General features: G+C 38.2%; 1 protein-coding gene across 1 annotated transcript; it reads left to right on the forward strand.

Moving 5' to 3' along the window:
• The first annotated feature begins 1278 nt into the window (after positions 1 to 1278).
• TDRD15 (tudor domain containing 15) lies at positions 1279 to 10323 on the forward strand. Its single transcript, XM_019472393.1, has 3 exons — positions 1279 to 1318; positions 2029 to 2107; positions 4064 to 10323. Exon 3 carries the CDS (start codon positions 4069 to 4071, stop codon positions 10321 to 10323), a length of 6255 nt encoding a protein of 2084 aa, XP_019327938.1. The 5' UTR covers positions 1279 to 1318; positions 2029 to 2107; positions 4064 to 4068.
• The last annotated feature ends 831 nt before the right edge of the window (positions 10324 to 11154 follow it).

Here is an 11154-nt window from a genome sequence, read left to right on the forward strand (position 1 = left end):
AAAAGTCCAAAATGGGAAGACTGGGGTACAGAAGAATTGCACAGGACATTACTGCATTACATTGTGGAAGAAAGTAAACAACTTCACAGTTCAAAACAAGTACGTATTCTTATTTTCTGATAAAGAATTAAACAGACCAAGCAAAACTCTGTCTTCCAAAGTAATTTGCCAGTAGTAGAATTTTGTTGGTCAACATAAGAATGCAAGAATAAACTAGACATTTTGTCCAGAAATATAAAGCTAAAGGTGTATCAGTAATAGACCTGTACAATCTTTGTTCTGAGTAGCTCTTACAAAAAAGCTTCAACATAACAAACATGACTGCTTACCTGCAAAATTAAATTAAGAACTCTTCTAAATTTTAGGGTTAATTCAAGTAGGTATGATGCCATTTTAAACATATATTATCCAGACATCAATATAATAGCTGTATTTGGAGATCACTACTATCTCTAAGAATTGCAAAAGCAACTTTTCCCTCTCCCAACTTTGCAAAGCATAACTATGATGCAGCAATCCTCACCAGTCGAAAAACATGTAAAAATTGAAGGTAAACCCTTAGAAATTATTATACACATGAACTCATTCCAAAGAGTGAAATCAGTTATAGATATACCAGCATCTGTTGATATTTATAGGACTGTACTTCATACCAAGTTTCCTTATTGTGACCACCTCGCTAAGCTTATATTCTTAGTAAAAAAACCCAAAAACACCCTCAAAAAAAAAAAAAAAAAAAAAAAGCCAGACTTGCATGCAAAAGCAAGCGGGGCACCATTTTGCACCCTGTTAAGATGTACTCCTCCCCCAGCCTGGAGAATTTCTTCCTGATGATGGGAAAGAATGAGAGCTCTCAAATCTTCTTTAGATAGCTCCAGAAGATTCAGTGACCCACTGGCACCTTTTATAAAGCTTAGAGACCACCTTACAAATAACAGACAGCTGCAAAGTGCAAACATAAAGGAAAAGAAAAAAAAATACCCCCCCCAAAAAAAAAAACCCAAACAAACAAGCAAAAAGCACAACTCCAAAAGAAAAACGAACTAGACAGAGCTACCCACACGCTGAAACGCGGGACACTATCCCTGACCCCATCCCCAGCACTTCACCCTCCTACCCTCAGCCCAAGACGGAGGCGGCACCTCTGCCATTGGGCCGTGCCGATTGGCTGGGCGCTGCCGCCGCGCTCCCGCCAATCAACCTTAAGCCCCATCCGCCACCAAAGAGGCGTTTAAGTCTCCGGTGGTGTTACAGCGCATGCGCTTTGCTGAGCAGCGCATGGGAGCTCGTCTTCGCGCCGCCATGTTGTCAGTGAGGGGTGAGCGGAGGCAGTGAGTGCTTGGTTGTTGGGCTCGGTGTCGGGATGGTGTAAAATGACTGTGCTCTGGCGGTTATGGCTCTCACGCGTCGCTTTCACGCTTGTGAGTGATAAGGAAGCTGCTGCTGAAGGGTAGCGGTCTTCTCGGGTCTTGCTTGGGGGTGGTAGCGCCCGCCCAGCGGTTCGCGCGTTGTCGAGTTGAGCCCGGTTCTGCCCTCTGCTCCTCTCAGGCGAGCGCCGACTGGGGCGTCAAACAGCCCAGGTCAGAGCTGCTGCTTTGGAAGGCTGCGCAGATACCTTAAGCTGTCGCTTATGTCCTGCATTTCGTTGCATTTAAAAGCCCTTTTATTATGCTGTAAGTTTGTTTGTATGGTATTAGTGCATGACAGAATGTAGATTTTGATGGCTGAGGCGTTGCAAACAAAAATAAATGTGTGACATCTCTTGCTTAGAAAGTAGGTGGTAGATTATCTATAGTGTTGTTCTTCTGACTGGTGTGTTTTTTGAACTGCTGCAAAGAAAGAATGGGCTTACCATGGTTTTAGGAAGGTGGATTCAGTTTTGTACTTCGTTTTTTTTAAATCTTAACATTGTAATTAAACGGGGTATGAGGAACTCTTCCAGGGTGTGTTTGTTGGGCAGGAGAAGTAGTACAAGATTTTAGTTTACGTATATTTTTCTAATGATTTTTCTATCATCTTTCCTTGTAGAGAGATGCAGAGCTCTTAATAAGAGGGCTGAGGTTTCTAAAGGTCTGTTATGAATGAGTAAGTCCTAACTGGTATGTAGGTGAGTAAAAAGCAAAAGGTAGTTTTGTAAACTGCAGAAATGTGACTGTATCAGCGTGATGCTGTTATTTGGGCTGTGACAAAGGGCAAGCAAATGTTGATGCATAAATTGTTTTCATTTGTTATGTGTTTCTGCAACCAGGGGTTTGTTTCAATGGGGAAGAAAAAAAAAAAAAGGTGCCCAAAGCATCAGTGGTGCACCTTCAAAAGTTTGATTCAGCCTAACGATCGAGTGTTTCTTCCAGGCAGGCAGAACCCTTTCCTGAAGGCTGTTTTCCTTCATTAAAAAACACCAGAATTCAGCTTTCTATTTTATTACAGGGAGAAGTGAAAAACAGGGGGGCTTGTTAGGAAAACATTTGTCAGATCGGGATTTGGTGGTACTTTAACTGGGAGGTTTTTTTGGGTGGCTGGTGGTTTTGGGGTTTTGTTTTGGGTTTGGTTTTTTTTTTTTTTTTTGAGAAGTCATGTATCCTTCCTCCTCCTGCCCGAGATGTTCTGGTAAGCTTTACAGTAGGAGTGCTCATTTATTTGTTAATTTTTATTTTTTTGTGGAACTAGAATGATAGGGGTCAATATTTACTCTGAAGACAGATTATATGATCACTAGCTACTTCATGTATGCTTGTGATAAAAACTACTATGGCAGTTCTGTTGAAGATTTTTTGCAGGCTGAGGAAGATCTTGCTCTAATGACTTGTAGTTGAAACTGAAAGTTTCAGCTTTACATAAAAATTCATAAATCAAACATATGCTTTGTCCAGTCTATCCTTATGTGCTTATCCACTGTCTTTGCATTTGACAGATGTGTTCTACCCCTAATTACTTTGTTAGAACAGCAGTTTATTTCATAGAATTGCTTGATTAAATTGTGGGCATGCATAGCCTTTTTAAACAATGTGAAATCACAGATCCATTGACAAATTTGAATGGAACTAGAAGCTGATCTTGAAGACCAGATTATAGATGAAGGTCAGAGAAGTATCTGAAGGGTTTGAAGATATTTAAACCATCAGAATCGGAGTGTTGAGATGTTGAGGTGTTAACACACCTGGTGTTAGTTGTTAACTAACAATTGTTAGTTGATGGGCAGTGCAGAAATGTTGGACGTAGATAATGTGTTCTGTATGTCCTTGCAATTATGGAAACTTGAAATATGCTACAGCTATGCCTGATAGTGTCTAGACAGCCAGATTAAGTAAACAGTAAAGCACAGAGCTGTAAGATGTCATTGATTTGAATTGATTTGAAGAAGTGATTTACACAGAAAAAGCAGGGTGAGTAAGGGAGGAGTCCTTGGTCATTCACATATTAAAAAGAAAGAGAAACAGATGGGAAATACTTTTGCAGGTAAATTCTCCCTGTAACGGCAAGCCTAGTGCAATGAAATACTGAATTGGACCTCCTTTGGACAAATTTGCAGTTAAATTTATTGAATGTAAGTAACATTTGTGAGATGAGCAGAGGTTGTATAAATGGCATGAATTGCTTTCCAGTCTTGTTTTTTTTGAGCAGAAATACTTTTCTTTGAGAAGAAATACAATTATCTTCCTGGTCATCTGTCCTGTCCTGTTCCGCATCCCTGCATGTCCGTGTTGTGTCGTTCCCTGCCCCCCCGCCCCAGTTTTCTGAGATAATCTTTAATTGTCTGTGTTATTCTGGGAACAGCTTTCTGATTACGAATTGTTCTCAAGTGATAAAATTAGTCTAGCCACAAGAGCAAGTCAGAGGTACTTTTTTTCAGATATTATCTGAACATGTCTTTACAAAGAGAATTGTGTCAAGTGTATCCCAGTTGCATAAAACATGACATTGTTAAATGTTTAGTATACATTTTAACCAGAAGTGTGATAATATGCTGTTAAAGCATTTTGAAAACAAATTTCATGTAAGGAATTAGTTGACAAAGAAAAAATACAGAAAATTATCAGGCTGATCTTATTCCTTTTCTTTGCAGATAGAATGGAATCTCTGACTCCCTCACCAAACATAGTAGATATGAATCTGAAGATAACTTGTATAGAATGCCGTCCTGAATGCTTGGTTATAGTGTTCCAGGGTCAATACAAGGCAGGATGTGAGCTTGACTATTACATACTACAAAATGAAATACAACGTGTGTTCAAAGTAAAAGATAATATTTCCGTTGGTGGATCTTGTTTGGTGGAAGACACAGAAGGAAAATGGCATAGAGGAAGAGTTCTGGAAAAGAGAGAGAATATCTGTGAGGCTTTTCTTATAGACACTGGGCAAGTGCTAGTTGTTGAGGAAACACATCTTGCTTCTGCTTGTAATGAATTGTTTCAGCTGCCTCCAAAGGTGGTTTGGGGTGTTTTTGCAAGCATACTTCCTCTTGGAGAAAAATGGGGTCCAAAAGCCATTAACTATTTTTCATCTCTGGTAGGATTACAGATTACGGGTCATGTGAAAGCTGTTACACCATACCAACTGTTTATTCTAGAAGTACCAAAGGTCATTAGTGATGTTCTTGAACTGCAGTTAGGAAAATTTATTGATGGAGATTCATTTTGTCTTATTGTAGAAACGTTAAGAGTGTTTCCCCAAGAAATGCTAGTGCCACAATTGTTGCAACAGAAGTATCCAGTCAAAGAGTTGCTTACTTTCAGTAATTCTGAGAAACCAACAGATTTTTGGCCAGTTCCAGATGATCTCTTTCCATGTCTACCTGTTGGCAGTAAAGAAAATGTAAAAATAACTGTTGCAGTAAGCCCAAATAAATTTTACTGTCAGATTCAGAAATGGCAGAAAGAGCTGGAAGATTTGACAGGAGCTATGCGTTTGTACTATGAAGCTATCAGTACAGAAAATAATAAATCTTTTGATAGTTTAGGGCTACTCTGTGCTGCCAAAAGGCAAAACGGACAGTGGCATAGAGGAGTGATAAAACAGCTTCTCTCTGACCATGTGGAAGTCTGGTTTATGGATTTTGGCAATATTGAAGCTGTGCCATCTAGTTGTGTTCAGAAACTTAAAGTAGAGTTCATGGCATTACCAATGATTTCATTTCCATGTGCACTGTCTTGTTTTGGTAGTCAGGATGAAACAGTAATAAAAAGTCAGCTGAAAGAACTTATACGGGCCTTGATAGGACAAACTTCTGTGTGTGTCCGTGTTGATTTATTCAATGACATTAAACGCTTGTATTACATTACGCTGCAAAATCAAAATCTTGGAATTAATGCTAAGCATCCAGAAAACCTGAATGACGCAGCTGCATCATGTGTCTCGCTTTCGGAAACAACAGTCACGAGTATTGCTGTAACCTACAAACCATGTGATGGGAGATACAATTCATTTAAGAATTGTACTGGAAATAAGCGTACAAAAAACTGCTTACCTGAATGGGATATTTCTTTGTCAAGCCACTGCAAAAGAGTAGAAATGCAAATGAATTCTTTCCATACTGCTTTTGTGGTATATGTCATAAATCCATCTGACTTCTGGATTCAAACATGTGAATATCAGAATGAATTTCAAGCCTTGATGAAAAATATTGCAGATGCATATAACCCATGTGGAGCTGATGAAATGGTCCTTAAAAACCCAGAACCTGGATTGCTGTGCTGTGCCCGGTATAGCAAAGACATGCATTATTATCGGGGTGTTGTCGTTGAAGTGCTTCATGTAAATATTACTGTTTATTTTTTGGACTTTGGAAATACAGATACAGTACCCTGTTATGATGTGAAAAGATTGCTTCCTGAGTTTTCTGATTTACCAGCTTTAGCTATGTGTTGTGCACTTGCTTATACGTTTCCTGTTGATGATGTGTGGGTTAAAAAGGAAACTGATTTCTTCAAAGACATTGTGTTTAACAAACTACTCCTGCTTCATGTCATTGGAAAGCAAAACAACAAGTATATTGTTAATGCGCAGTATAAGAATGGTTTGCAGCAAGGAAATGTTGCCACATGTATGGTTCAAGCTGGATATGCTGAACACTGGGAAAAGACACCAGATTCTGTTCTAAATTCGGCAAAAAAAAGTCAAGCCCTGAATCGCCAGAAATTAAAAAAAAAAAAAGTAAATGCACAGAGCATCTGTAATATTCGTAAAAATAAGGAAATCTCTGGAAATGGAGAGAGATTTCGGAAGGAAAAATCATTAAGTGTGCCTTCAGTGCTGAGAGAATCTGTTGTGCTGTCCTGTTTTGGAAAAGGTGCTATCTCTAAAAGCCATAAATCGGTACATGAGAAAAGATTATTTTATAAAGAGTTTGTGTTTAAACCAGGAGCTGTTTTTGAAGTGGTGTGTTCTTACATTGTTTCCCCAGCAGATTTTTCATGTCAGTTGCAAAGTAAACTGTCAGAGCTAAATAACTTAATGGAACAAATTCAGACTTACTATAAAGAGCATACCAGTCCTTACAAAACTGGACAGGCTGCTTGTGTTGTTAAATGTCCCAAAGATGGGAAGTGGTACAGAGCAACTGTTTTGCAGCAAGTATCCACAAACGAAGTTGATGTGGTTTTTGTAGACTATGGTTATCAGGAAAGAGTTTTACTTAAAGATCTTCAAGCTGTTCTTCCAGATTTCCTAACTCTGGAAAGTCAAGCATTTCGGTGTGGACTTAAAGATGTATCCTTACAGATTGACTCACTTAATTGGTCTGAAGAAGCGCGTAGACATTTTGAAGACTTCATTTCTGCTTCTAGAGGACCACTGACTTGCATCATTTATGCTCTTATTCTTGTAAGCCCCAACTGTTTATGCAATATAGTTGACTTACAGACTCCATTTATTAGTGCAGAGGAATTCCTCAGAGAACGTGGTCTCACCCAGTCTGAATATATTGGCCTGAGAAACCTTGCATCTTTGGGTTCTCTGTACAGTTTTTGCTACTCATCTTTTAATATAAAAATTGGAAGTGAGGAGGAGGTTTATATAACTCACATACATAGTCCTTCAAAATTCTATTGTCAGCTTAATCGAAACACTGAAACTATAGAGGCATTGATGAAGAAGGTTAGTGTCATAAGTAAAATGCCAAATAGTGCAAAATACGATACCAGCAATACGCGATTATGTATAGCCAGATATTTTGAAGATGGTCTCTTTTATAGAGCTTTGGCTTTTCCTGTGGAATCGACATCCTATCTATGTGCTGACTTTGTAGATTTTGGAAATAAGAATATGGTAGAGAGAGACCAGTTGATGCCTATTCCAGACTCTGCCACTGACCTAATATTCACACCCATGCAAGCTATTAAATGCTGTCTGTCAGATCTTAGGGAGACAAAAATTCCAGCAAGTGTTACTAGATGGTTTGAGGAAACATTCCTTGGTAAACTGCTGAAGGCTGTAATTGTATCCAGAGAATCAGATGGACAGATTGTTGTGGAGTTGTATGATGGACAGCTCAAAGTCAGTCAGAAAATTAAAGAAAAAGTATTGGAGGAATTGGCACTGAAAAATCATATGGAAGAATTTGTTGGAAGTAATGGAAGAGTGACAACTCACATGGAAGATGACAAAGAAATTAATAAAGTAACTGTTAAAAATCCTGAAAGAGTTAAATTGAAAACTAAAGTGAAATGCCAAGTATATGATAAGTATTATCAGACAGATATTGGACAGAATTTTGGAGATGAAGAGGAAACTGCATATAGCACACAAAAGTTGTGTAGTGGGTCCTCAAAACCGCTAACTTTACAGGACAGTCAAGAACCAGGTTTTAGAAATACTGTCAGTGCTGTTCTGGAGCACAGAGAGGAACCTCTGGTTGGAGAGCCTGCTTCTCTCTCACTCTGTCATCCTGCTTTAAATTCAAAGGAAATAACTGTAAATGCTCTCTCTGAATCTCATAATGAAAGGCTAAATTATACAGGTCAGCAGCAAAGGAATAACGAAGATAGACCTAAATTAATCAGTCTTCCTCAACATGATATTCAGGTGAATTCTGAAGTAGCGGGGTATATTTCTCATATGAATAGTCCATCAAGTTTCTATGTTCAGCTTGCAGAGGATGAAAACTTAATAATACAACTAGCAGAAGAATTAAATGAAAGCATGGTGAATATAGGTCATGAAAATTGTGTAGATGAGCTCATGGTAGGGGATTTCATTGTAGCAGAGCATGACACTGATTGTTTTTATTATAGAGCAGTTACTAAAACTCCGCAATCAGGAAACTCCTTTGAGGCAGAGTTCATTTATTATGATAATACAGCAGTTGTAAGCCCTTCAAAAATCTGCAGGATTCAGAAAAAGTTCTTAACTTTGCCGGGGCTTAGTGTTCTTTGTTTCCTTAGGAGAGTAGGAAGTGTTCCTGATGAAAGCTGGACTAACAAAAGTACTTCCTATTTTATAAGCGAAATAAATAACAAGCCAGTCGCTTGCAAGTTCTTACAGCAACATGGAGAGCGTTGGGAAATAGGTGTAACTTGTGATGGAAAGTCTGTGTCTAATGACCTTCTGCAGGAAAAAGGCAGGACAAGGTGGCAAAACACACCAATGCATAATCAGGAAAATAGGCCAAAACAAATTCCGGTTACAAATGGTAATCCTCAAGATAGAAAGTGTAGGAATGGTTTAGGTGGTCAAAGTAAAACTAAGGCTGTTAGGATGAAAAATAGTTCCAAAACACCCTTAAGTGTCCTTCCTCAAGATCTAAATTCTGGACAGGTAGAAGGAGCAGAAGTAATTACTATTTCAGAGAGTGGAGAATTTCATGTACAGTTACTTAAAAATTTGCAAATATTACATGAGTTAAATGTAATGCTTGTCAAAGAAGCACAAAGAAGTGATTTGTTTAGAGTGGATGACATTGAAGAAGGATTGGAATGTATGACAAAATCTGGAAGGAACTTGAAGTGGTATCGAACAAAAGTGATAAAGAAATTTGTCAGGGAAAAGTTAATGCTAGTTTTTTTCATGGATTATGGCAAGTGTGAGATGGTGTCCTTAAATAATGCAAAGATGCTCAGTGATGAGATTAAAAGTATTCCTAAACAAGCTGTGTTTTGTAAATGGGTTTGGTTTAAAAAACTGAAGAAAATTCAATTTGTCCATGTAGTAAATGCACTCCTGGATCGTGAAATAAGGATCTTGTTTTTGAGATATTTGGAACCCTCTCATATCTGGGAAGTAGATATTTTAATAGGCGAAATTCTGCTTCAAGAGTATTTGAACCAGCTCTTAAGTCGTCGTCGGACTATTGTTGGACCAGAAAAGTCCGGTAATACAGACTGTAAGGAGTTTGATACATCATTCAAGATAAATTCAATCACATGGACGCTGCTGCAGAGTGGCAGAAGGTATCCTGGGTTTGCAACTGCAGTTACTGATCCTTCAAACTTCTGCATCCAGTTTGAAGTCTTATTTGATTGCATGAAAAACTTGTCTTTGCTGCTCTCTGACCTTCCTGACAACTTGCCAGCTTTGCCAAAAGAACTTGTGGCTCCTGGTGCTAGCTGCTTGATCAAGCTTGGACTGGAAGCACAGTGGAACAGGGCAGAAGTTAGTGAAGTAACAAGTCAGTCTGTTGTTCTTAGGTTTATTGATTATGGCTTTCTGAAGAGCATCCCTTACTCTGATATCCATAAACTTAAAGTTATTCCAGAAAGTCTGTCTTATTTACCACGCTTGGCACACTCTTGCTCTTTACATGATACAGTTCCTGCCAAGGGGGAATACTGGAGTGATGAAGCCAAACTACTGTTTCAGAAGCTTCTTAGTAAACCGGGTCTGATACTTCATTTTAAACACTATGGCTCTGAAATGAAATTAGAGGTGGATGTTCTGTACAAGGAGAACAATCTAGCTCATGCCTTAATAGCTGCTGGCTATGCAGTCCACTCTAGAAGTAGGTGCTGCCTCATTCCAGTTGGCAGAATTAAATCAGAAAAAACAGATTTGCAGCCTAAGTGTCCAAATTCTAGTTACTGTGCTTCCCTTTGTGAACCAGATTATAATTATGATGAGAAATCTTATTTTGCTGACAGAAATAAAAAAGTGAAACAAAAAAAGTATCCGAGGCGTAGGACTATCTGTGATAAAGTTTCAAATAAGTCTGGTAAAGTGGGTGCTGGAATATCATTAACAAAGGATCTTAGTTCATATAACACTGAAAGAAAAGAAAAGCTGCAAAAGGTGGACCATACTGTGAAGAAGTTGGGTTTTTTTCAGCATTGTCATGATAAGAAAAGTAAAATTGACTTAATACAGAGTAAATCTGCTACCAGTAGCACTGGTTGAGACGCGATTCTGATGTTCCACAGTCTAGAAAGACACTGTGAAGATACTGTCAAAAGAATTACTTGAATAACAAGTAGACGGTAGTTAGGAAAGTAGTAATTCAGTGCATTAAAAAAAAAAGATACAGTTATTGCACTTGATATATTTTTTTTTTTCCTCCAAGATCTCTTTTATTTATTTAGACAATCATGTTTTTGGCAAACCTTTCTCTTAGAATGCTTTTACAATTCATGTGCATGTATATGTAAAACTTTGCAATAACATCTGGTTTACAGTGTTGTCTCCTTGTTTTGGATGCTCAGAAAACAAAGATGCCAAGCATATTCTTGTCTTTGTTTCTAATTCCAAAGTTCCCGTGTGAGTATCTTTTGTTAGGAGAAAGTTTACTAACAATAAGCCAGAATCTTCGTTCCCCATTTATGGAAGAAACACCCATTCAGTTGTTTTCAGTTAGCTCTTGGTGTAAAGATGCCATTGACCTGTTCAAGGTTCTCTTGGTATCTGAGTTGCATCACAATTGGGGTCGTTCTCTCTGCTGAGTGTGCTTGTTCCCCTGATCTCTCTCCTCCATCCTCCCCACCCATCTGTCAAAATGAAGAGAGGAATTTTTCTGTGCGCTTAGTCTGTTAGTATCTTGAAGGGAAATATTCAGAGCCTTTTCCTTTCCTTCTTTGTAGGAGGAGGAAATTTCAGGAGAACTGAAAAGTGATGATATTCTGTATGTGTCTTAGAACTTTTTTTTTTCCAGTAAGCATTCTGAAATTATAAGAATTTGTCACGTTCCTCTTTTTTTTTTTTTTTTTTTTTTTTTTTTTTTTTTTTTTTTTTTTT

This window comes from Aptenodytes forsteri, unplaced genomic scaffold (genome assembly GCF_000699145.1).
Source record: "Aptenodytes forsteri isolate BGI_AS27 unplaced genomic scaffold, ASM69914v1 Scaffold67, whole genome shotgun sequence".
In the NCBI taxonomy this organism is placed as follows: Eukaryota; Metazoa; Chordata; class Aves; order Sphenisciformes; family Spheniscidae; genus Aptenodytes; species Aptenodytes forsteri.